The 27,763-nt window shown below is 37.3% G+C and overlaps 1 protein-coding gene and 2 pseudogenes across 1 annotated transcript; all 3 read left to right on the forward strand.

The window, feature by feature from the left end:
- Window positions 1-3,090: 3,090 nt before the first annotated feature.
- LOC109679124 (olfactory receptor 5B12-like) lies at window positions 3,091-8,488 on the forward strand (annotated as a pseudogene).
- A 7,803-nt stretch (window positions 8,489-16,291) lies between these two features.
- Window positions 16,292-17,236, forward strand: LOC109679123 (olfactory receptor 5B12-like). Its single transcript, XM_074069516.1, has one exon. The coding sequence runs from the start codon at window positions 16,295-16,297 to the stop codon at window positions 17,234-17,236; it is 942 nt and encodes a 313-aa protein (XP_073925617.1). The 5' UTR covers window positions 16,292-16,294.
- A 7,337-nt stretch (window positions 17,237-24,573) lies between these two features.
- Window positions 24,574-25,373, forward strand: LOC109679122 (olfactory receptor 5B12-like; annotated as a pseudogene).
- The last annotated feature ends 2,390 nt before the right edge of the window (window positions 25,374-27,763 follow it).

Below are 27,763 nucleotides of genomic sequence, written 5' to 3' on the forward strand. Positions count from 1 at the left end.
TTTCTTAAATTTGTTGAGACTTGCTTTGTGTCTTAAAATATTACCTATTTTGGAGAAAGTTCCATGAGTTACAGAAAAGAATGTGTATTGCCTGTCTGTTGGGTGAAATACTCTGTGGATATCTATCATGTATATTTGGTCTATCATGTGGAGTAGCTCTGAAGTTTCTTTGTTGATCTTTTGCTAAGATGACCTATCTATTGGTGACAGTGGGGTATTTAGGTCTCCCACTATCACTCTGTTAATGTCTATCTGTGCTCTTATATCCATTAGAGTATTTTTTAATGTAGATGGGTGACCCTGTGTTTGGTGCATATATATTAAGAATTGATATTTCCTCTTGATGGATTGCTCTGTTAATTAATATGACATGACCTTCATTGTCTCTTCTGACTGATTTTATTCTGAAGTCTACTTTGTCAGACATGAGTATAGCTAATCCAGCCTGTTTATGGAGTCCATTGGCTTGGACAACATTTTTTTCTAGTTTTCTGCTATTAATTAGCCAGTGTTAATTTTTTGCAGTAAGATGAGTTGCTTATAAGCAATATTGTTGGGTCTTGATTTTTAACCCAGTTTGCTCTTCTATATCTTTTAACTGGGCCATTGAGGCCATTTACATTCAGTGTTAATATTGAGAGGTGTCTGTGGTTTCCATTCATTTTTATTCCCCTGTTGTTTAGTTTTACCTATTCCTTGTTTGCTTAGCTCCCTGACCCACTCTAGTTTCTTCTTCTGCATGTAAAAGTCCTTTAAGTGTCTTCTGAGTTCTGGCTTGGTAGTCATGAATTCCTTTACTTTTACTTTGTTGTGGAAGGTTTTAATTTCTCCTTCAATTAGGAAGGATAGTTTTGCTGGATAGCCTAGTCTAGGTTGACAGTTGTTTTTCAGGGACAGAATTACATCTTTCCATGACCTTCCTACAGTTAGAGTTTGAGAAATCTGTTATTTTATGGCTTTGCTTTATTTGTGACTTGTCTTTTTCTTTTGCAGCTTTCAGTATTCTTTCTTTGTTCTGTGTGCTGAGTGTTTCAATTATGATGTGTCTGGGGGTGTTTCCTTTTTGTTCCTGACAGTTTGGTGTTCTGTAAGCTTCCTGCACCTGCATGATTGTTTCTTGAGGTTAGAGAAGTTCTCTGCTATTAATCTAATGAATAGATTGTCAATGCCTTTAGTTTGTATCTCCTCTCCTTCTTCTATGTCCATGATTCATTGGTGTGATCTAATTTCTCTTCTTTGTGTTCTGTTCCTGATACTCTATTTTCAACTTGCTCCACTCTGCTTGTTAAGGTCTTGATTGAGATTTTTATTTGGGATATTGAGTTGTTTATCTGATTGATTAATTTTCAGGGTTCCCATATCTTTATGAATTTCATCTTTCATATCCTGCATAGCCTTCTTAGTTTCATTTATCCACTTGTTTGTATTCTCTTTGAGCTTATTTAATTGTTTATTCACATCCTCTTTGAGATCAGACACTAGCTTTTGTGTTTCTTCTTTGGGCCCATTAATCATTTTTACTATTGTTTTTTGCAATTCATTATTTGATATCTTTTTCTTGTTGCTGGTTCTTAGATACTTAGTGGAGGTGTTGGGTTGTATGGGAGAGTGGTTGTCTTGCTGTTTCATTCTGTGTTGAGATTTACCCATTTGAGTTGGCTTTGGGTACTATTGTAATCTGTTGTGTCCCTGTGGTTAGGATTTTCAGTTTTTTTCCTTCTAGAGTTTCACCAGTTTTCCTCAGAGAGGACTATGCTGGAAACATTACTCCTTGCAGGGTTCCTGCTGTGGTGCAGATTACCTCTTTTCTTCCCTCAGTGAGGGAGCTGGGGTTCCAGATCTTTGATGGGGGAGTAGGGACTCTCCTGTAGTTACAGTGGGGTGTGCTGGGTCTCTGTGCACTGAGACCTAGCAACTGCAGAGTAGTAGATTACCACTCCATGGAGGAGCTGTGATTCAAATTCTTGGACAGGAGAGATGGGACCCTTCTACAGGGAGGTTCAATGGGAAGAGCTGGGCCTCTGAGCCCCATGGGGAGGCAGGCCATCAGATGCCACTTACTGAGTAGCAGGTTATAACTTTCCTCCTCTCAATGGGGAATCTGGTGTTCCTGCTCTTTGATGGGGGATTGGGGCTCTCCTGCTGTCAGGCATGGTGGAGCGCACTGGGCCTTTGTGCATCCTGGGGGTCTAGCCTTCTGGCAATTGCACAGTAGTGGAATGCCACTCAGTTGAGGAGCTGGGATTCTAGCTCTTAGACAGGGGAGAGTGGACTCTCCTGTAGGCAGGCAAGGTGGGAAGTGCTGGTCCTCTGAGCACCTTGGGGATGCAGGCCTTCTTGTGCCACTCACTGAGTAACTTGTTACAGTTTTCCTCTCCTTAGTGGGGAACTGGTGTTCTCACTCTTTAACTAAGGAGTAGGGGCTCTCCCATAGTCTGCCACAGTGGGAAGCACTGGCCTTTCTGCCTCTTAGGGAAGCAGGTCTCCTGGCACATGCCGAATGGCAGATTACCACTCAGTGAAGGAGCTGGGTTCCTGCTCTTTAATGGGGTAGTGGGGGCACTCCTATAGGAGGAGCTGGTGTTGAGCACTGAGCCTCCATGCTTTGTGTAGAGGGAAGACTCCTGGCACCAGCATAATAGCAAAGTGTGGAGCTGAGGTGCACTTGTGAATGTGGTGGTGGGCTTCTGGCACTAAGTAGCAAGTTGAGGGTGTCTGTGGGGCAATAAAGCTGGTGGGCTTGAGTTTTCCAGTGCCTGCAAGGCAGTGTAGGCCCTGGGGTTTGCTTGTCCTGAGTCATGGGCTTCTAGGAGCCACAGTTGCTGCTGCAGGAATGACAGAACAAAGCCTGTGGGCAGAAGGAGTTCTGGGGCCTGCTTGCTGTGTGTGGGCTTCCAGGAGCCCAGTAGAGTAGCATTGCAGGCATGGGGGAGCCAAGCCTGCTATGTGTGCCTTCTGTTACTTGTGGAGCAGCAGGAGCTTGGGGCTTGCTTATGCAGAGGGGCAGGTTTCCCTGGCACTTCAGGGTGTGGGGTAGCAGGTCTTTTAGCAGGAGGGAATGTGAAGCTCCAAGTTCCTACATATGCTGAGATGCAGGACTTACCACGGAGTGCAGAGGAGTGGAGCCACATGGAGACACCCATGGAGGGGGACCAGGAATGCCGAGCTGCAAGTCATTCTTCCTATGATTGCTTGCTTTTCTATGGTGGAGATGGCTTTGCTTCTCCCTAGTTATGGGACCCTGTGGGTGTCTTTTGGGGTAACCAGAGCTTTCTTCTTCAGGGTAGTTAGTCACTGCTGGGCTTTAGGGATGTCAACAAGCTGCCATCTTGTTCAATCCCTCCAGATGAATAATCTTTATAATGAGTACAAAAGACTTACTTATATTGAAAGGCACAGCTTGATAGTGAGTGGAATTTTTCTATGCAGATGGCAAACAAAGGAAGCTAGTTTTTATTGTAACTTTACTAATAGACTCTGGGCCAAATATTGCTTTAAGGAATAATAAAATTAGTATATATTTATAAGATGGTTTATTTATCAAGAAGATACAATTGTAAAAATACAGACATCATAGAACAGATCCTAAAATATAAAGAAAATGTAAAAGTTAATGAGAGAAACAGAAAGTTTTATAATAGATGGGTACCTCAAGACTTCACTTTCAATAAGGAATAGAATGGTTAGAAATAAAATCAATAAGAAATAGAGGATGAGAAAAAAATCAAAATCCAGCATGTCTTAACTGATCTTTATTGAGCATTTGCCCAATAAATGCTCAATTTCACCTGGAATATTTTGTAGGAGAAATAATATTAAGACAAAATGAGTCTCTATAAACTTTAAAAGATTTAGAATCATATGAAACACCTTAGAAAATAAAACATCTTTAAACTAGAAGTGATAAAGATATTTCAGTATTCATGCATATTTAAAGAACAAATTATTACATAATCAATGAGTATTCACATATCTGAAAAGGACAAACTCTTATGCAACTCATAGGTAAAAACCATGAAAAGAGAAATTATTGAAATAGTTTGAGAATACCAAAAAGAAAGATACACAATTTTTGATAACTAGTAAAAATACTATTCATAAGATGTTTATAACTTTGAATTGATTAAAAATAATAATAAGCATTAAGAAAATAATTCCAAAAATTACAAACTAAAACTGAAAGTAGTAGAAGGACATAAATAAAGATTATACCAAAGCAAACTAAATTGAATACAGAAAACAGAGAAAATCAACAAAATAGAAGATGATTCTGGGCAAATATCTCCCGAAACAACAAACTTTTCAGACTAATCATGCAGAAAGAGAAAAAAACTTAAGTTACAAAACACATTAATGAAAGTCAAAATATAACTACTGACTTAATAGCAACAACAACATTTACAGTCAGGGGTAGTGGCTCAAGCCTGTAATCCTAATCACTTGGGAGGTGAGAGCGGGAGGATTGAAGTAAGCCTGGGCACAATTTTCAGACAACCATGCTTTGGTGGCATGTACCTGTCATTCCAGTTACATAGGAAAGAGCAATAACAATCCAGGCCAGCCTGGGTCTAAAGCAAAACCTTCTCTCAAAATTAACCAACACAAATAAGACTGGGGGCATGGCACAAGTGGTAGAAAACCTATCTAGCAAGCATGAGGTCCTGAGGTCAACCTCTAGTACTGTCAAGTAAAAAAAAAAAGAAAAGGAAAAAGAACAACTATAATAGAATATTCTGAACAACTGAACACAATTGTATAGGGTAACAAATATATATATATGTACATATATATATACAATACTGAGTCTAGAAAAAAGAAAGCATGTGAATATACTTCATACAAGTGCAGAGATATAATTGAAAATTAAAAATTTCCTAATAAATCAAATCTATAAATGTAATACAGCACATTAATAGAACAAAGACAAAAACCACTTGATCATCTCAATAGATACAGAAAAAGCCTTTGACAAGATCCAACACCACTTCATGATAAAAGCTCTAAGAAAACTAGGAATAGAAGGAATGTGCCCAACAGTATAAAGCCTGTGTATGACAAACCTACAGCCAACATCATACTTAGTGAAAAAGTGAAACCATTTCCCCTAAAATCAGGAATGAGACACGGGTGACCACTATCCCCACTCCTATTCAACATAGTACTGGAATTCCTAGCCAGAGCAATTAGGCAAGAAGAAGAAATGAAAGGAATACAAATAGGTAAAGAAACTGTCAAAATATCCCTATTTGCAGACGATATGATCCTATACCTTAAAGACCCAAAAAACTGTACTTGAAAACTCCTAGGCACCAAAAACAGCTACAGAAAGGTGGCAGGATACATAATCAACTTACAAAAATCAATAGCTTTTCTATACACCAATAACAAACAAATTGAGAAAGAATATATGTAAACAATTCCATTCACCATAGCCTCAAAAAAAATCAAATACCTAGGAGTAAACTTAACAAAGGATGTGAACAACCTCTACAAGGAGAACTACAAACCCCTGAAGAAAGAGAATGAGGAAGTCTACAGAAGGTGGGGAGCTCTCCCGTGATCATGGATTGGTAGAATCAACATAGTAAAAATGGCTATACTAACAAAAGAAATCTACATGTTTAATGCAATTCCCATCAAAATCCCAATGACATTTGACAGAGATTGAAAAATCTACCCTAAAGCTCATTTGGAAACAGAAAAGATCGTGAATAGCCAAGGCAATACTCAGCAAAAAGAGCAATGCTGGAGGCATCACAATACCCAACTTCAAACTATATTACAAAGCAGTAGCAATAAAAACAGCATTGTACAGGTATAAGAACAGACATGAAGACCAGTAGAACAGAATAGAGGACCTGGATATGAATCCATACAATTATACTGACCTTATTTTTGACAAAGGCACCAAAAATATACGATGAAGAAAAGAAAGCCTCTTCAACAAGTGTTGCTGGGAAAGGTGGTTTTCCGTTTGCAAGAAACTAAAATTAGATCCATGTCTATCAATCTGTACTAGTACCAACTCAACATGGATCAAGGACCTTAATATCAGACCCCAAAACTCTGAAGTTAGTACAGGAAGGAACAGGAAACACTCTAGAACTAATAGGTATAGGCAATGACTTCCTCAATAGAACCCCAGCAGCTCAGCAACTAAGAGAAAGAATGGACAAATGGGACTTCATAAAATTAAAAACCTGCACAACAAAGAGATGGTCTCTAAACTGAGGAGGCCAACCACAGAGTGGGAGGAAATATTTGCCAGCTATACATCAGACAAAGGGCTGATAACCAGAATGTACAGAGAACTTAAGAAACTAAACTCTCCCAAAATGAATGTACCAATAAAGAAAAGTGCAAATGAACTAAACAGAACTTTTTCAAAAGAAGAAATCAGATGGCCAAAAAACACATGAGAAAATTCTCACCATCTCTTGCCATAAAGGCAACACAAATTAAAACCACAGTAAGATTCCACCTCACCACCACCAACAGATGTTGGCGAGGATGTGGGGAAAAAGGAACCTTCATACACTGCTGGTAGGAATGCAAGCTAGTGCAACCACTCTGGAAAAAAATTTAGAGGCTTCTTAAAAATCTAAACATAGATCTAGCATATGATCCAGCAATCCCATTCCTGGGGTTATACCCAAAAAAATGTGACACAGGTTATTCCAGAGGCACCTGCACATCCATATTTATTGCAGGGCTATTCACAATAGCCAAATTATGGAAACAACCAAGATGCCCCACTACTGATGAATGGATCAAGAAAATGTGGTATTTATACACAATGGAATTCTATTCAGCCATGAAGAAGAATGAAATCTTATCATTCGCAAGTAAATGGATGGAACTGGAGAACATCATTCTGAGTGAGGTTAGCCAGGCTCAGAAGACAAAAAATCATATGTTCTCCCTCATATGTGGACTTTAGATCTAGGGCAAATACAGCAATGTGGTTGGACTTAGGTCACATGACAAGGGGAGAGCACATAAGGAAGGTAATTGGGATAGGTAGAAAACCCAAAACATGAACGTGTTTGATGTCCCCGCTGCAGAGGAACTAATACAGAAACCTTAAAGCAACAGAGGTCAATATGAGAAGGGGATCAGGAACTACTGAAAAGGTCAGTTAGAGATGAATCTACTTGGGTTGTAACACATCTATACATGGAAGCAATGCTAGGAATCTCTCTGTATAGCTATCCTTATCTGAACTAGCAAAAACACTTTGTCTTCCTTATTATGCTTATGTCTTCTCTTCAACAAAATCAGAGATTTGGGCAGAACAGGTTCTGCCTGGAAACAATGGAGGATGGGGGGAAGAGGGTGGGTGCAGGGAGCAGAGGGAAGAAATGACCCAAACAAGGCATATTCTGCCTTGAATATGAAGGATAGTCTAGGATATAATGAGTGTGTCCTAAGATTCCAAGGTCAGAAGTATCTCTTGGGTTGATTGGAATTGGTAGTTTCAAACAAACATCAGTTTTTTTCTTCATGTTCTAGGTTCATGCCACGAGAATTTCCAGGTGACTTGAATGGAGAATATTTCAAAAGTGACTGAATTTATTCTTGTTTGGTTAACAGATATCCTAGATCTGCAGATCCCTTTGTTTATTATTTTCACTGTCATTTACTTCATCACTCTTGTTGTGAAATTTGGGGTAATTGTGTTGATTCTGTTGGACTCCCATCTCTACACTCCCATGTACTTTTTCCTCAGTAACGTCTCCCTGGTGGACTGTGTTTATGCTTTGGCTGTCACTCCTAAGGTAATGGTGGGATTTCTCACAGGAAATAAGATAATATCCTATAATGTTTGTGCTACTCAGATGTCCTTCGCATCCTTTGTCTTTATTGAGAGCTCCCTCGTGGCCTCAATGTCCTTTGATCACCATGCAGCTGTGTGCAAGCCCCTGCATTACACCACCACCATGACAGATACTCTGTTGTCCTACTTATTGCAAGTTCCTACACCAGTGGACTCCTGCAATTTTCCATCCATTTTGCCTTCACTTTCCATCTCTGTTCCTGTCATTCCAATGTGATTAATCACTTTTTCTGTGACATTCCCCTGCTGCTGGATCTTTCTTGTTCGGTACCTACACAAATGAGACTGTGCTCTTTGCTTTAGCAGCACTTGATGCATTTTCAGTCTCTTTTGTTATCTTGATTTCTTACTCGTTTATTTTGTTGGTATCCTGAAGATGTATTCAATTCAGCTGAAGGTCAAAAGAAAGCCTTCTCCACCTGTGCATCCCACTTCACCACTGTTTTCATTTTCTTTGGAACAATCACCTTCATGTACTTACAGCCAGGTTCCAGTCATTCCATGGACACAGACCAAATGGCATCTGTGTTTTATACTACGATCATCACCATGTTGAATCTCCTGGTCTACAACTTGAGGAATAAAGAGGTCAAGAGTGCATTCAAGAAGATTGTTGGAAAAGCAAAGTATTCACCACACATATTCAAGTAATTACATTTTTGAAAACATGTGAAACTTTCATTGGACCTTGATTATCTAAGAATGTTTTAATTAAAATTATTTCTTTTTTTAAACTTCTCTATATCCTTTCATATAGTAGACTTCTTCTCTTATATGATCAGGTTAGAGGAAATTTTGCTTGTATATTGCCAGAAATAGGATTATGTTTCAATTTTAAGTTCAAGTTTCTAATCCATAGGATTTCACTGAGAACCACACTAGTGGCATAAAGTGTTTTGGAGACAAGCCTCATATGTACAATGACACTAGAGTTATAGTTTTTAATTTTTAGAGTTTAAAATGATGCCATGATTCTTATACACAGGGTACAGCCAGAGACTCTTGTGTTCCTAAAAATCACCTTGAGAGATTTGACAAAAATCAAATTACAGCATCTCATCCAAGGTAACCTTATTTCACATACTTCAAGTAAAACATATCAGTCTATATTTTGATACATTATTAACATCTCCTTGAACCTGTGCTTCAAGTAGTTCCAGTGGTGTGTTTGAAAAATAAGAGATAGCCTATAATCTAAATGTATTGGGTACTTGAGTTTCAGAAATCAAAAAGAAAGGTCACTGGTCAGAATGCTGGTACAAGCTTGTAGTTATAGCACTTGGGAGGTGAAGGCAGAAAACTTGGTGGTTAAGGCCATCCAGTGCTATCAAGAGAGACACTGCTTGAAAAAAAGAGCAACACCAAAAAATTAGAGTTTAAAGTATAGGAACTCATCTAAAAATATATCCACATTTATTCCTGTCCTGAATTCTAGACAGCATTTTAGCCATATCTAATACCTGTGTTGGACACCATAGTCTCCTGACAAATATGCTTTCATAACTTTTTAATAACATCACTAAAGTATTCATAACAGTATATGTTTTAATCTGGATTATTTCTGGAACCATTAAGAAAAAAAATGAGTTTGAGCTCCTGCAAACTATTAACTGTAACTCTGAGTTCTAATAAGACCCTGAACTCAAGATCAACAATGAGAGGAAATCTTTCTGGTGGGATCAGAGGAATGAAATAATATCATTAATCACTCACAGGTTCAGTGACGAAAAATCAAAGCTCAGGTAAGATGGAATTCTATCAGGTAAAACTTTGATCTCTAGAACTTCATCTAATGGGAATTATAAACTTGTGCCGATAGGCATTAGCTTGAATATCAGTCCTCTCTTCCTCTACCAGGGTTGAATTTTTGGAGGAGTTACAAAATGCTTATCCAATGAAATAAATTAAAATTATTTAAATAAGTATATGAATTAATAAGATGTATGACTGAATGATTGCACATGTGAATGAATGAATGAGCAAAATGAGACAAAGCAGAACTGAGACTGAAAAAATGAATCAGCACCAAACTGGATCCCTAATGACAGATCAAAGGATTTAAGAGTTGCTTGTTCTATATGTGTAAAGTGAGAAGACATCTCTTAGATCACTGCACAGCATTGTCTCTTTCTTTATCCCACTGAAGGTTAAAACATGTTTCTTTTCACTGAGCCCAAAGCTTGTAATCTCAAGAGGTAGTCCCCTGAACCCATGCAGGGTTCTGGACCATCATGTAATTTAGAAAATGAAAATTAATCAAGTTTGAATCAAAGACATCAAGGCAGTAAAAATCAAGATTCCTCCAAGAAGCTAGAATTAGAAGTATGAATCACCATTATCCTGCTAGAGCTTTAAAATATTCAAAACTATATATATACATATTCAAAACATTGATTAACAAGAAAAGACATGGAAGACACAAATGACAACTTAAGAAACAGGCAAGATAGGTTGTAAGGCTCCAACAAATACCTACTGGGAATTTCAGAAACAAATACCAAGAAAGGAGAAATAAATGTCAAAATTGAAAATTACTAAGAAGTTGATAAATTGAAGAAATATATAACATCTTTGCTTGAAAGGCCACTACTATGGTTGGGGTACTTTCAAATGTATAAAAATGAAATACTGAAATCTGTAAAAATCATTTCAAGAAGGGGAAGAGAGAGAATAATGGATTGATGAACCAAATAGGGATACTACATATATGGAAATGTCATAAAAAAACCCCAAATAATTACCATATACTGAAAAAAAATTTAAAAAGAGTATATCAAATTCTTAGAGGAATGGAATTTTTAAATAAGTATTCATGCATATCATTACAGATCCAGAAATTTCAAACTGAAGGAAAAAAATTCCTGAGAGATAATGTACAAAGTAATAATAATTAGAAAGATAAAGCACATATAAATGATAGCAATTAGCAGGCATTGGATTTATGTCTTTCAAAGAGCTGAGGAAAATTGAATGCCAACCTAGATTTCCATATTTGTATAATCTAGCATTCTGGTGCGCTGACATAATGAGGGAATCTTCAGGTACACTGGGATAGCACGATAACATACTATTCACAGGGGCTGAATACAGAGAATGCACTGTAGCAAGAGTGAAAATATGTAGTTCTCATTGTGGAGTGCAGAAGAGGTAATGGAACATTCTCAGTTCATGGGTCACTTTCTATTATTTTGTTCTCCCTCTCTCTATATATACAGTGGGGATAATCAGGAGAATCAGTTTCTGTCAAGGGAAGTTCTGTAATCTGGGAATATCTATTAGATCAGGCCCCTCAGTCATAATCTCAGATCACAGATTTGAGATCTACCAGTTTTTTTTTACAAGTAACAACAGAAATCATTGGTAGAAGTGGAACACTAGGACTGAGAATGGGAGTAAATGTGCACTGCACTGCATGATATGTCTGAGCAGAAGAGATGCTCAATCTTCCTAGGTTCTGTGGTTAACCCTATTGAACAGTAGAGAGATATGGACAAAGAAGGGGATATAATAAAAAATGACCACCATAGACTTGTGTTGAAATTTTGCTGCCATTCTGCTAGTGTTACTTTTGCATCCCAAAAATTTTAGGAAATCGGTCATAGCTGGAGGATCCAGGCACTAGGAGAATGTCCTTGGGGGCTATGCCTTCCCCTGACAGCTTCTTCTATTCTGCTACTATATTTTTTATGCTATGAGGTGAGATGCTTTATTCCACTGCATGTTCCTTGCCATAATGTACCAGCCTCACCATTGCCCAGAAACAAGAGATGGCTAACTACTGATCGAATTAAGCCCCTGAAATCATGAGTGAAAATAAAGATTTCCCCCTTTCAAATTGTTTCCCTCAGGTACTTTCCACTATGACAAAAGGGTAGATAACAAAGTACATACTGTAGAGAAATTGCTGACTGTAGTGTAGATAGTGTTGTGAACAAGAAAACTCCTACAGGAGAAAAACCTGGAGGGGCATCTTATGTATATAAGCAATGAGAGAAAGCCTCTGCTGAAACAGTTCTCATTAATACCATGAAAGAACTCACAGTGGAGAGAATCCCTAAGGTTAAGCAATGTGGGAAAGCCTTCAGTTGTCCCACTTCCTTCAAATATGTGAAGGAATTCACATTGAAAATAAACACAGTGCATGTATGTACTATGGGAATCCTTTTGGGTTTTCTACGCCTTTAAAAGACATAAAATAATTCATACTCCAGAGAAACTGATTTTTAGCTATGTGGGAAACTGTTCACCCAATCCAGTCTTTTCTTCAACATGAAGTAACTTATAATGGAAGGATGGGTGTGTGCCTTAAGTGGTAGAGTGACTGTGTAGTATGCATGAGCTCAAGCCCCAATGCTGTCAGCAACCCTCAAACAAAAAGTTACTGGAGACAGACCCTTAGATATAAGCAATGTTGAAAAGCCTAATGTACTGCCATTTCCTGGAGAAATGATGAGAAAACTTATACTGTAGAGGAAACCTAAACCTAGGGAAATGAAAGGGGAAAAGCCTTAGGTGTTCCAGTTACATTCAAACGCATGGTAGAATGCAGTGAAGAGAAGGGGTAGGGTATACACAGTGCAGGAAAGAGTTCATTTCTTCTAGTAACTTTCTATGATAATGGACTCTTAGTGTACAGAGAAACCATGTATGTAAGCAAGGAGGGCAAACCTCCATGCATTTCAGTTTTCTTCAGATACATTAAAGAATCACCATGGAGAGCAGAATTTGTCTGATAGCAATGTGGGAAGCTTCCAGACATTTCAGTTGCGTTCACAGACATGACAGAAATTATACTGGAGAGAGACTGTATGTTATGTAAGCAATGTGGAGAAGCCTTTGATCATTCCACTTCATTCATAAATATGAAAGAATTCATGATGGAGATAACCATAAATAAAGGATGTGGGAGGACTTATAATCACACCACCTTTCTAGTAGTCATGAAAATCCCCAGTGGAGAGAATTATTATCAATGTATAGTGAATATGTGTACTTTTAGTCATCTTGGTTGAATTCACAGACATAAAAGAACAAATGATGGATCTCAGTAATTTAGGAAGTAAAACCAACAGGACCATGGTATAAGAATAATCTAGGCAAAAGTTTTCAAGTCTGTATTTCAAAAAAAAGTTTCTTGTGGTGGTGCATGCCTGTACTCCAACCTAACCATAGAGGAAGAGATAGAATTTTGGCTCAAGGCCAGCACCCCAAAGTTAGTGTGTGACTCTATCTGAGCACAACATAAATAAAATCAAATGGGTAATGGCACAAGTGGTAGAGTGCTTCCACAGCAAGTGATGGGGCCTGAACTCAACCCCCAATACCAAGAAAAAGAAAGAGAGAGACAGAGAGAGAGAGAGAGAGAGAGAGAGAGAGAGAGAGAAGGAAGGAAGGAAGGAAGGAAGGGAACAAAAAATTTCTCTACAAGAGATGTTCAAGTTCCTCACTTAGTTCAAGTGTACAAATGCACAGTTGATCGAACATTTTATATATTCTACACATCTTGGTTACTTTTGTCATCTCATCTCATGATTATGAATCTTCTCTGAAAGACAAACAACCTGACTGTCCTTTTCCTTACAAGATGTATGCTGAAGTTTGTAAGATTAAATAACTTGGCAAGAGTCACACTACAACAGGTTGTAGGAGAAGGATTTGAAGGTGGTCACATGAGCACACACTCAAACTTCTAACAACTATACTTGACTTCGTTGATAAAAGAGAGAGAATTCTACGTGGGGTGTGGAATCACAGGTGACTATGCAGAGAAAAAAAATTGGAGCCATCTCCTTTATATATATATATATATATATATATATATATATATATATATATGAACATATTCATCATATGTAACTGTAATATTATGGCTCACATGGGAGACTGGATCTAAAAAGCAGGCATCATATATTTTAAGTAGAGAATTTTGAATGCTATGGCAATAATATTAGGTGTTTGAGATGAGAGATATGCTAATTATCCTGGTTTACACAATGATGATTTCACAACATAAACGTATATTATAGCATCACATCATACCCCATAAATACAACTAATTATTATTTGTCACAAATACTTAAAAGAACACGACAGAATACATATCCTCAGATTAACTGTGTAGTGTAAGAAAAATCGGTATTTTATTTTAAAAATAGAAAGAAAAACCTATTCAAGTTATATCTCTAGAACTTTATGATAAAGATTCACATGAAAAACCTTGTGTGAAGTTATGATACCATTTCAGCAAGAGATTTGGGGTGTATTTTAATTTTTTGTCTATCTTGACTATGTCACAGCTGATTTGATAATGGAAGGCTTTTACCTGAAGCTTTTATTCCCTGATATCTCATAAGCACACTCAGCCAAAACAAATATCCTCTGCTATCTCCATCAAGGTCAGAATGGAAGAGCCAACGAGGGACCAGGAGGCTCCAGAGACAACTGCTCACATGACCCTGTTTCCCCAGAGACTTGTGTGCAGAGGTTTCTGTCTCTGCCTTGATATTTGAAAGAACACAAGCTGAAATTCTCTTCCACAAGCTACAGCTCCACAGATCAGGGAGGGGATTCTCGAGGAAGATTCCTTCAAGGATGTGGACTTTGGACAAAGGGCTGGACATGAAGGTTTTCCACATCACCTCCTTTATACCCTAATTTGTCAGTTCTTAGGACAACAGTAAGTATTACAAAAATGTACAACCATAGCAAGTTAGAATTGTAAGGGACAAGAGAGTGTCTAAATATTTTATTTTACAACTGAAAACAAAAAATGTAAAATGAGTAGTCAGGAGGTGTAGGCAGGGGATTTGTGAGTTTGAAGGCCAAAACAAAACAAAACAAAAACCCATGACAAAACAAATTATCTCAAAGCAAAATTAAAGCAAATGTACTGAGGGCATATCTCAAGTGTTAGAGTACTTGCCAAGCATATTTAAGGCCTTGGATTCAATCCACAGAACAAAGAAAAATAGGGAGCAAAAGAGGTCAGAAAGATTAAAAAGCAACACCATAGACCTCCTGTTATTAGTCACCTGCCCTAGTAGTCCACAGCTCCATGGCCTCCAGTATCCATGCACATTATACTCAGATGCCCCTCAAAAGGGAAACCAACATTCAAAATATTCTTATATACTTGAAGAACAGCAGTGCAGAGAAAACAGACCCTTTTAGAATATCACAGCTTGTAGCCTTTTCCATAATCACCTGACTATCTCAAATGATACACTATTTTCTTTAGGAATATAAAATAAGTAAGGTTCCAACACCTTTTTAAAAAAACCTGCTACCATTTGTATGGTTTTCAAATAACTTTCATATTCAGCATCATATACAGCAGGATAGATAATGGGGAAGTGGGTGTGTGATTCTCACGTTTGTTGTCCTAAAAGAAAAAGGTTATGACATTTAGTTCCTTGAACATAAAGGATATTAGTCTAGGAGAAAGGAGCATGTCCCATTCCAGATCAGAAGTGACTCTTCGTTTGAGAGGAACTCTCACAGTCCAACTTCTGTATCACATTGTAGCGACAACTACAGGTAAGAGTATCCAGATGCATTATGAAGTATGGCCAGGATGAAGACACAGAGTTGCTATGGGTGAACAAATATCTGTCCTTCTTCTACTAGTCTTCCTTCCCACGAGTAAAGCGAAGAAGTGGGTGATGGTAGGAAATAGATAACATCAGCATTTTTGAAAAATAAAACTAGTGACTTACAGAAAAGTCAGAAAAGATTGGCTTCAGCCTTTTGAAAACTTGTTCCTTTATTTATTGAGGTAGTGAAAGATTTATCGATGTCACTAGCAATGTGCCACATATTTCATGCAGTTTCCATAAAGAGCCAATGATTAAAGAGAAGCATCCACTTAAGGGCTCTCTTAAATTCCCAAGGAAAAAAATGAGTGTCCCAAACCTAGGCTGCAGCATTATTTATCTTCACCAAATAAGAAAGGTGTGGAAGGTCCTTCGTTGATGGGAGATGCATATGCTAGGTTTTGTCATCATTATACACCAAATCATTGCCACATGTTCCTACAAGGTGCTTTTTACTGATTATGCTTTCTTTGTTTGTTTTAGAGAAGAGTTTTTGTTTAAAAACATTGCTTGTATGATATTGCAAGAAATACAAAAGACTTCTACCTGTTTTAGTGTAATAAAGCATATCATACCTGGAGCAAAGTGACTTCAGTCCTAGAGTCACAATATCAACTTGTGACAGCTGTTGTCACCAAAGATGTTTCAGTTCCTAGCTGTACCACTTCAGGATGAAAGACCTCAATCAACCCACCCCTACCAGCATCCAGACCAACTTCTTTCACAGACTCCTGCACTAGAGAGGAAGCTGATACATGAGTTGGAGGGCTTAGTCACATTTCAAATACAGTGGTGGTTTCAAACAAGCATCAGTTTTTTTCTTCATGTTCTAGGTTCATGCCACGAGAATTTCCAGGTGACTTGAATGGAGAATATTTCAGAAGTGACTGAATTTGTTCTTGTGGGATTAACAGATATCCTAGAGCTGCAGATCCCTTTGTTTATCATCTTCACTGTCATTTACTCCATCACTCTTGTTGGGAACCTTGGGATAATTGTGTTGATTCTGTTGGACTCCCGACTCCACACTCCAATGTACTTTTTCCTCAGTAATCTCTCCTTGGTGGACTGTGTTTATGCCTCGGCTGTCACTCCTAAGGTAATGGTGGGATTTCTCACAGGAAATAAAATCATATCCTATAATGTTTGTGCTACTCAGATGTTCTTTGCATCCTTTGTCATCACTGAAGGATTACTCCTGGCTTCAATGTCCTTTGACCGCCATGCAGCTGTGTGCAGACCCCTGCATTACACCACCACCATGACAAGTACTGTGTGTGTCCTACTAGTTGCAGGTTCCTATGTCACTGGACTCCTGCAATCTTCCATCCATGTTGCCTTCACATTCCATCTTTCTTTCTGTCATTCAAATGTGATTAATCACTTTTTCTGTGACATTCCCCCACTGCTGGCTCTTTCTTGCTCTGATATCTACATAAATGAGATTGTGCTTTTCACATTGGCAGCATTCAATATAGCTTTCACTCTCTTTGTTATCTTTATTTCTTACTTGTTTATTTTTGTTGCTATCCTGAGGATGCGTTCAGCTGAAGGACAAAAGAAAGCCTTCTCCACCTGCACATCTCACCTCACCACTGTTTCCATCTTCTATGGAACAATCATCTTCATGTATTTACAGCCGGGTTCTAGTCATTCCATGGACACAGACAAAATGGCATCTGTGTTCTATACTATGATCATCCCCATGCTGAACCCTCTGGTCTACACCCTGAGGAATAAAGAGGTCAAGAGTTCATTCAGGAAAGTTGTTGGGAGAGCAAAGTATTCATTGCACACTGTCAATTAATTATATTTTTGAAAACGTGAAACTTTCATTGAGCCTCTATTATCTAAGAATATTTTAATTAAAATAATTTCTTATTTTTAACTTCTCTATATTTTCATTTCATACTATAGACCTCTTCTCTTATATGGTTAGGTTAAGGGAAATTTTGCTTATGAATTGCCAGACATAGGATGATGCTTCAATTTAAAATCAAGATTGGAATCCATAGGATTTCACAGAGCACCACCACATTGGTATTAAGTGCTTTGCAGACAAGCCTCATATGTATAATGATACCAGAGTTATATTTTTAATTCTTAGAGTTTAAAATGATGCCAGGATTCTCATATGCAGAGTGTAGCCATAGATACTTGCACTCCTAAAAGTCACTTTGTGAGATTGACAAAACTCAGAATTTATTTCACATCAATCTATAGTATGATCCCTTATTATCCACAAGTTCTTGGACCAGGGCTTCAAGTCATTACAGTCTTGTATTTGAATAATAAGGGAGAGCATACAACCTAAATTTATGGAGTACTTGAATTTCAGAAATCAAAGGTAAAGGTCACTTCCCAGAATGCTGTCAGAAGCTTGTAATTGCAGCACTTGGAAGGCTGATGCTGAAGAATTGACTGTTCAAGGTCAGCCTGTGCTACCAAGAGTTACACTGCTTAAAAAAGAGAAATAAAAAAAATATTTTAGAACAAGAACTCATCCAAAAATATTTCCATATCTATTCCTCACCTGAGTTCTAGATTTCATGTTAGCCATATCTAATACCTGTGTTGGACAGCAAATTCTGCTGACCAATATGCTCTTGTAACTTTTTAATAAAATGACTAATGATTTCATAACATTATAAATTTTCATCTGCATTATTTCTGGAAGTATTAGGAGAAAAAAAGATGAGCTCAATCTCCTGCAAAGTACTAACTATAACTGACTTCATGGATTCAGTAAGGCACAATCAAAGCAACAACGACGATGAAGTTTCTATCAGTTAAAAATTGATCTCTGGTGTCACATATACTGACTGCTTCAATAAGATAATGTGGTATTTATACACCATGAAATTTTATTTAGCCAAAAAAAATGGAGTTTTGTCATTTTCAGGTAAATTGATGGAACTGGAGATCATCATCTTAAGTGAAGTTAGCCATCTTCAGACAACCCAAAATCTCATGTTCTCCTTCATAGGTGGATTATAGATCTAAAACAAATGCAGTAATATTATTGGACATGGGTCACACACTAATGGAAGATCATGCATGAGAAGAATAGGGAAAGGGTAGGAAACCTAAAACTTGAATGTGGTTGATGTGCTTACCATAGAGGAGCGAATATAGTAATCTTAAACTGGCAGAGGCCACTATGGGAAGGGGACCAGGAAGTAGTGAAGAGGTCTGGTAGAGATGAACCAATGTGGGTTGTAATACACATATGCATGGAAGTGATGCAAGGAATCTCTCTGTATAGCTATCTTTATCTCAAACTAGCAAAAATACTATGTCTTTCTTATTACCACTTATGTTTTCTCTTCAACAAAATCAGAGAACAAGAGGGTGGAACAAGTTCTTCCCAAAAGCGGGGTTGGGGTGGGGTGGGGCATGGGGGCTGTGTTGGGGGTTCAGGGGGAGGTGGCTCAAACAATGTGTATACATGCAAGTAAATATAAAAATGACAAAATAAAAAATTGATCTCTGGAACTGGGATCTAATGGGAATCAAACACTTGTGAAGACAGTTTGCACATGTGAGAAAATGAATGAGCAAATTGAGACAATGCAGAACTGCGATTGAACAATTGAATCATCACCAAACCGGATCCCTAGTGATTGACTGCAAGATTAAAGAGTTGCTGTTTCAAAGTGTGTAGTGAGAAGACATCTCTTACATCACCCCACAATATGGTCTCTTCCATTATTCCATTGAAGTATAAAACATGTATCTTTTTAATTTTCCCGAAGCTTGTATCTCAGGAGACAATCAACTGAGCCCCTGAGGTTTTCTGGGTAATCATGGAATTCAGAAAATAAATACTAATCAGGTTTGAATAAAAGAAATCAAGGCAACAGATTGGATTCCCCTCCAAACAAGTACCAAATGAATCACCATTGCCTGATTAGATGTTTAAAAATATTCAAAATGTTAAAAAAGGGCTGAGGAAACTTAAATGCAAATCCAAATTTCTATACATGTATAAAACAGCATTCCATTGTGCTGAAGTAATGAGGGCATAATCATTTATACCCGGATTACACCATAGCATACAATCCACAGGGGCTGAATACAGAGAATGGACTGCAGCAAGAGTGAAAATAGGTAGTTCTGATTGTGGAGTTTGGAAGAGCTGATGGAACATTCTCGGTTTATATGCCTTTCTCTTTTTGTTCTCCCTCTATATATACAATGGGGATAATAGAGGGAAATCAGTTTCTGTAAAGGCAAGTTCTGCAATCTGGGAAATTTTATGAGATCCATTCCCTCAGTCATAATCTCAAAATCACACATTTGAGATCCAGACAGGGAATAGAAATAAAGCAACACAAAATTGCATTATATATCTGAGCAGAGGAGAGGCTCAATCTTCCCAGTGTCTATAGTTAACTCTGTTGAACAGTAAACTGATATTATGAACAAAGAAGGGGGATATAATAAAAAATGACCCCCTTAGATTTGTATTGGAGTTTGCTGCCATATTGTTGGTGCTATTTTTGGATGTGCTGAAATTTTAGGAAATAGGTCATAGCTAAAGGAAGCTGGTCACTAGGGTCATGCTTTTAGGGGATATGTCTTCCTCTATTCTGTTACCATATTTTGTCTGCCATGAGGTGAGATGCTTTACTGCACTGCATGTTCCCTGCCATAAGGTGTCAGCCTCACCATTGCCCAAAAACAAGAAATAGCTGACTACTGATTGAATTAAACCACTGAAATCATGAATGAAAATAAATCTCTCCCTCAGGTACTTTTCATTATGACATAAGGTTAGCTAATACAGTAGACATTGTGGAGAAATCATTGACTGTAGTGTTGATAGTTTTATGAACAAGAAAACTCCTCCAGGAGAAAAAGCTACAGAGACATATTAGGTATATAAGCAGCATGAGAAAACCTCCACTGATCACAGTTCTCATTAATCCCAAGAAAGCATTCACAATTGAGAGAAACTCCATGATTATGCAACATGGGAAAGCCTTCAGTCGTCCTATTTCCTTCAAATACTTATAAGAATTCACACTGAAAATAAATCCTGTGCATGTACATTATGTGGGAATTTTTTCAGTTTTCCATGTCTTTTAAAGACATAAAATAACTCATACTGCAGCAAATCTCTATGAGTTTAAGAAGTTTGCAACAACATATGGCTATTTAATATTTTGATTCTAATGTATCTCTTAATTACAAGCTTGTATTTGTTAGTTGTGTTCATGTCACTTAATGGCACATCAGTAAGAAAATTATTGGAGGGTTTGAAAAGATTTACTTGATGATGGAATTTTTAAGAAATTATTTTGTCTGAAAGGAAAGGAGGTGAAAACTGAATGAAAGGGCAGAAAAATATCCTGAAGCACAGCACAAAATCATCACTTTCCTGAAATGAACTGAACGTTGATCTATTTTTCATTATTATGCATGGTCACTATCCAAATCAGTGACTCAGAAGTTCAGTATAATGGTGCAGTTAAATTCAAAGCACATTTATTTAACAAATGTTTATTGAGATCTAACAAATATACCTGAAAGACTCACCCAGTCAGGTACTGATAACCATGTTTGAACAAAGCAGTCACTGCTCTCTCAGAGGTCACATGCCATTTGAGGAGACAGTTTGTGTCAGGAGTGGAGGCTGACTTTTATAAAGGTAGTCAAGGAAGGATGACTAGCAGTTAAATGGAGTGAGAGCATTCCTCAATGGGAACAGCAGGTGCAAAGGCCCTGTGGCATGAACATGGTTGGAGTCATAAAAAATGGCAAGGAAATCAGTGAGAAAAATGAGAGTAAAAGAGAGAATATAAATTCAAGTATAGTCAATAAAAATCAAACTTCAGCATTACCAAAATTTGCAGAAAGGAAAATGTAAATTATTGCTTTCTCAGTAATCTACAGTGTGCATATGAAAATATTTTAATACTTTTTATTTTTCCTGAATTTTCATCTACTCTATATTATATTTTTGAAAATTAAAATAAGAATAAGTAATATTCAGATTTATGGATCTCTTAATATATGCTACATCTCCTGCTCACTTTTGTTATCTCATTTCATGATTGTGAGTCTTCTCTGAAAGACAAACAACCTACTATCCTTTTCCTTATAAGTGATATACTGAGGTTTATAGAGATTAAATAATTTGCAAGAGTCACACTGCAACAGGTTGTGGGACAGGATTTGAGGGTGGTCACATGACCACATGCTCAAACTTTTAACAGCTATACTTGACTTCATTGATAAGAAAGAATAATTCTACCTGGGGTGTGGGATCAGATGTGAATATGTAGAGAAGAAAATGGGCCATCTCACTAAAACTTAAAAGAGATTTACTCACTGTATACCTAGCTGTGGCATTATTACACAATAGGGAGAAAATATCTAAAATAAGACATTGTATATTTTGAGTAGCTAGAAGAATTCAGAATGTTATTGTGACAAAATGATAAATGTTTGAGATGAGATATATGCTAATTACACTGAGCTATTGGATCATGATACAACACCAACAAATATCATAACAGAACATCATATCCCATAAATATGCATAATTATGTTAACAAAAATGTAAAAATAAATGACCAAGGAAATATCCGGAGATCAACTCTGTAGTGGTAAGTAAAGTTGGTATTTTATTTTAAAAATAGAAAGAAATAAAGAAAAAACTATCCAAGGGATATCTTTGGAGCTTTAAGGAAAAGGTACACACGAAAAAGCTTGTGTGAGGTTAAAAAACACCTCTTTAAGAGAGTTGAGGAGGATTTTAATTTTTTGTCTATCTTGACTCTGTCACAGCTGATTTGATAATGGGAGGCTCTTTCTCAAAGTTTCTATTCCCCCACGTCCTCCTGATCTCAGCTAAAACACAAATATTATCCTCTGCTATGTCCATCAAGGTCAGGATATAAGAGCCAAAGTGAGTCCACAGCCTCCAGAGACAACTACTCACATGGTCCTGCTTCCAAAGGGACGTGTGCAAAGGCTGCTGTCTCTGCCTTGCAAGAACACAAGCCCAGATTCTCTTCTACAACCTACAGCTCCACAGGTCAGGGAAGAGTTCTTGAGTAAGACTCCTTCCAGGATGTGGACTTTGGACAGTGGCCTGGGCATCAAGGTTTTCTACACCACTTCCTTTGCAAACTCATTTGTCTACTCCTAGACCAATAGTAAGTATTTCAAAAATGTTCAACCATAGCCAGCTAGCATTGTCAGAGGCAAAATGGAGTCTGAACATTTTTATTTTACATGGAGAGACAAAATGTGGAAAATGGGTTCTCAGGAGGAGGAGGCAGGGGCATTGTGAGTTTGAAGCCAACAAAGGCTAAGGTAACAAAACCCTATCTCAAGAAAAAACAAAATCAAAAGTGCTGGATACATAGCTCCAGTGTTAGAGTACTTGCCTAGCATATGTGAAGTATTAGATTAAATCCATAGATCCAAAATATTAGCAAACAAGAAAGTACAGAAAGATTATAAATCAGCAATATAGAAATCCTGTTATTACCCACCTTCCTCCACCACCCACCTGCCACTACTCTATGGCATCCAGATTTCCAAGCTCATTATCCTTAGATGCCCTTCAAAAGGGATAAAACACTCATAATTTTCTTGTATGCTTGAGGAATAGCAGTACAGAGATGATAGCCCCATTTTAAGTAACTGTGCTCGCAGTCTTTTCCACATCCACTTTACCATCTCAAATGATACAGTTTTCTTTAGGAATATGAAATTTGTGACTTAAAATATTGTTACCAAATTTGTTAACCAAAATTTCTGCAAAACACAAGAAGAGATAAAATAGGTAGAAAAGGATTGGCTTTGATTATCTGATTTTAATATGTTAGTACTTACTTGGTTTTCAAATAAATTTCATATTCATCATCTTATAAGAGTAGGATCGATTCTGGGTGAGAGGAAGAATGACTTTCACCTTGGCTATCCTAAAAGAAAAAAAGCTATGACATTTCCTACCTTGAATATGAAGGATAGTTAGTCTAGGAGGAATGAGTGTGACCTAAGATTCCAAGGTCAGAAGTGCATGTTGGGTTGAAAGGCATTGTCAGACTCTAACTTCAGCAGAACATTCATTTGTCACCTGAGCCGCCACTCAAGGGAAGTCCAACCAGATACACTATCAACTATAGCTTGGTTGAAGGCACAGAGTGTTAGGGGAGAACAAAGTTAACTTTTCTTCTTCCTATATTCTCCCTCCCCACAAGTAAAACAAAGACATGGGTGATATTAGGAAATGAATAACATCAGCCTTGGTAAAAAATAACTCATGTCTTAAAGAGAAGGCAGCAAAAGCTTAGATTCAGCCTTTCAAAAGCAATTCATTCAGTATTTGAGACACTGAAAGATATCTTGACATCACTAACAATGTGCTCTATAGATCATGAAGTTTGCTATAGGGGCCAATGATTAAAGAGAACCACACACTTAAGGGCTCTTTCTTTCTTACATTGGAGAGAAAAGCATGAGTGATTCTAGAGTAAACCCCATCATTGTATCTCTTAAGCTAGTAAGAAAAAGGTGTCAAGGGTCCATTAGAGATGGGAGATGTATGTTATGTTTCTTTCATCACTATACACTGAACAATGATCACGAGTTCCTACAAGGTGCTTTCTGCAGATTATGCTTTCTATGTGTGTTTTAGACAAGAGTTTTTGTCAAAAACATTGCTTTTATGATATTGCAAGGAGTAAAAAAAGCTGCTAGGTGTTTTAGTGTAATAAAGCATAACTTAACCAGACAAAGGGAAGTGTGTCCCAGAGCAATTATGTGCATGACTTGTGGAAACTGTGGTCACCAAGAGTGTTCGAGTGTCCTTCTGTACCACTCCAGATGAATGAACTCAGGCTGGCTTCTGTCACAGACTCCTTCACTGGACAGGAGGCTGACAAATGGGCAACAGACCTTGCTCACACTTCAAATATCAAGGGGGTATTCAGCTAGCATCATGTGTCATAGTCTCACCTTGTCGTAGGTGCCTGCCATGACAACTCCTAAGTAGCACTGATGGAGAATATTTCAGAAGTGACCAAATTTATTCTTGTGTAGTTAACAGATATCCTAGAGCTGCAGGTCTCTTTGTTTATCATCTTCACTGTCATTTACTTCATCATTCTTGTTGGGAACCTTGGGATGATCGTGTTGATTCTGTTGGACTCCCGACTCCACACTCCCACGTACTTTTTCATCAGCAATGTCTCCTTCGTGGACTGTGTTTATGCCTCGCTGTCACTACTAAGGTAATGGTGGGGTTTCTCACAGGAAATAAGATCATATCCTGCAATGTTTGTGCCACTCAGATGTTCTTTGCAGCTTTTATCATTATTGAAGGTTTCCTCATGGCCTTAATGGCCTTTGACCACTATGCAGCTGTGTGCAAACCCCTGCATTACACCACAACCATGACAAGTACTGTGTGTGTCCTACTTGTTACTGGTTCCTACATCATTGGACTCATGCAATTGTCTATCCATGTTGCCTTCATTTTCTATCTCTCTGTCATTCCAATGTGATTAACCACTTTTTCTGTGACATTTCCCTATTGCTGGCTCTTTCTCGCTCTGATATCTACACAAATGAAATCGTGCTTTTCACATTGGCAGCATTCAATATGTTTTTCACTCTCTTTGTTGTATTTATTTCTTACTTGTTTATTTTTGTTGCTATCCTGAGGATACGTTCAGCTGAAGTTCTTCTCCACTTGTGCATCTTACCTCACCACTGTCTTCATCTTCTACGGAACTGTCATCTTCCTGTATTTACAACTAGGTTCTAGTCATTCCATGGACACAGACAAAATGGCATCTGTGTTTTATACTATAATCAGCTCCAAGTTGAACCCCCTGGTCTGCAGCTTGAGGAATAAAGAGGTCAAGAGTGGATTCAAGAAGGTTGTGGGAAAAGCACAGTATTCATTGCACAGAATCAATTAATTATATTTTTTTAAAACATGTGAACCTTTCATTGGACCTCTATTATCTAAGAATTTTTTAATTAAAACTATTTTTATGTTTTAATACCTGCATACATCTGTGTACTGTTATTTCATGTATGAGACCTCTTCTCTTCATGTTTTGTGAATAAGATTAGTTTATAGGAAATTTTGGTTGTGTTTTGTCAGGAATAGGATGATGCTTCAGTTTTCAGTTCAAGATTATAATCACTAGGATTGCAGAGATCACCACACTATTGGTGTAAAGTACTTTGCTGTCAAGACTCATATGCATAATGATACCAGAGTTATATTTTGATTCTTAGAGTTTAAAATAATGCTACGATCCATACATACAGTGTATAGTAATAGACTTGTGAGATGTTAAATTTACTTTGAGAGATTGCCAAAAATCGGAATTACAGTATTTCATTCAAGGTATTTTTTTTCACATTTTTTGAGGCAAAACAGAAGTCTGTAGCATGATGCCTTTTACCCACATCTTTCTGGACCTGTGCCTCAAGTAGTTCCAGTGTTGTGTTTGAATAATAAGGGATAAAATATAATCTAAATTTGTTAAGGACTTGAGTTTACAAATCAAAGATAAAGTTCACTAGCCAGAATGCAGGCAGTAGGCTATAAATGGAGCACCTGGGAGGCTAAGGCAGAAGAATTAAGTGCCCAAGGCCAGCCTATGGTACCAGTAGAGACACTGCTTGAAAAATAGCAGAAACCAAAAAACAGAATGCAGAGAACAAGAACTTATCTAAAAATATTTCCATATCTATTTCTCCCCTAAATTCGATGTAGCATTTTAGCCACACTTAATACCTGTGTTGGACAGGAAATTCTCCTGACAAACATGCTTTTGTAACTTTTTAATAGAATGACTAAAGAATTCATAGTAATGTACGTTTTGCCAGGATTTTTTCTGGAAACAATAGGAGAAACAAATGAACTCAGTCTTCCCCAAGCTATTAAGTGTAACTCTGACCTCTAACAAGACTGAACTCAAGATTAATAGTGAGGGGAATCCTTTCAGGTGGGGTCAGAGGAATGAAATCAGGTCATTGGTCACTCACAGGTTCAGTCAGGAGCAATCAAACAACAGGTAAGATGGAGTTTCTATCAGTTAAAACTTGATCTCTGGAACGGGTGTCTAATGGGAATCATACAATTCTGAGGACTAGTGTCCACAAGATATCAGTCCTCTCTTCCTCTGCCAGCATTGGGTTTTTAGAGAAGTTAAAAATACTTATCCAATTAAACAAATTAAAATTTTTAAATAGGTGTGTAAATTAATAAGATAATGTATGACTGGATGACTTCACATGCAAGTAAATCAATGAGAAAATTGAGACAAAGCAAAACTGAAACTGAACAAATGAATCTGCACCATTTTGGAATGTAGGAATTGACAGTTGCTTATTTCTTACATTATGCCACAATATTGTTTCTTTCTTATCCCATTGAAGTATAAACCATGCATCTTTTCACTAAGCCCAAAGCATAAATCTCAAGAGAAAATCACATGAGTCCCTACAGGGTTCTGGATCACCATGGAATTCAGAAAATAAAAAATAATCAAGTTTGAATCAAAGCAATCAAGACAATAAAGATCAGAATTCCCCCCAAGTAGCTAGAATTACATGGGTGAACCACCAGTGCCCTGCCAGAACATTAAAAACATTCAAAATTTTGCTTAACAAGAAAAGACATGGAAGATGTGAATGACAATTTAAGAGACAGGCAAGATAGGTTGTAAGGCTCCAACAAATACCCAACTAGGAGTTTCAGAAACAAATACCAAGAATGGGAGAAAATAAAGGTCAATATTGAAAATTACTAAGAAAATTGGTAAATTGGAGAAATGCACAATATCTCTGCTTGAAAGACCACAGTTAGGATTGAGGTAGTTTTTCATGTATGAAATTGAAAACTGTCCATGTCATTTCAAGAAGAAGATGAAAGAGAATAATGGAGGATATATAATAACATCCCTTCCTGAATAATTATTATATACTAATAAAACAATTTGAAAAGACTACTTCAAATTCTTAGAGGAATAGTATTTTCAAATCAGAATTTATGAACCCAGAAAACCAAAGGGAAAGGAAAAATAATTCTTGAGAGATACCATACAGAGTAATGATAATTAGACTGACAGATACTTCATATAAGAATCATAGAAGTTAGCACAGTCTATATTTATGTTTTCAAAGCGCTGAGGAAAATTAAATGCCAATCAAGATTTCTATGCCCATATAAACTAATATTCCAGTGTGTTGATATAATGAGGACATCTTCAGTAATACCAAGACTGCATGGCAATGTATTATCCATAGAAGTTGAATACAGCTAATACAATGAAATAACAATGAAAATACGTAG

Source organism: Castor canadensis, chromosome 1 (assembly GCF_047511655.1).
Source record: "Castor canadensis chromosome 1, mCasCan1.hap1v2, whole genome shotgun sequence".
NCBI lineage: Eukaryota > Metazoa > Chordata > Mammalia > Rodentia > Castoridae > Castor > Castor canadensis.

Coding starts and splice junctions, on each gene's coding strand:
- LOC109679123 (XM_074069516.1), top strand. CDS start 16,295: ATGGAGAATATTTCAGAAGTGACTGAATTTGTTCTTGTGGGATTAACA.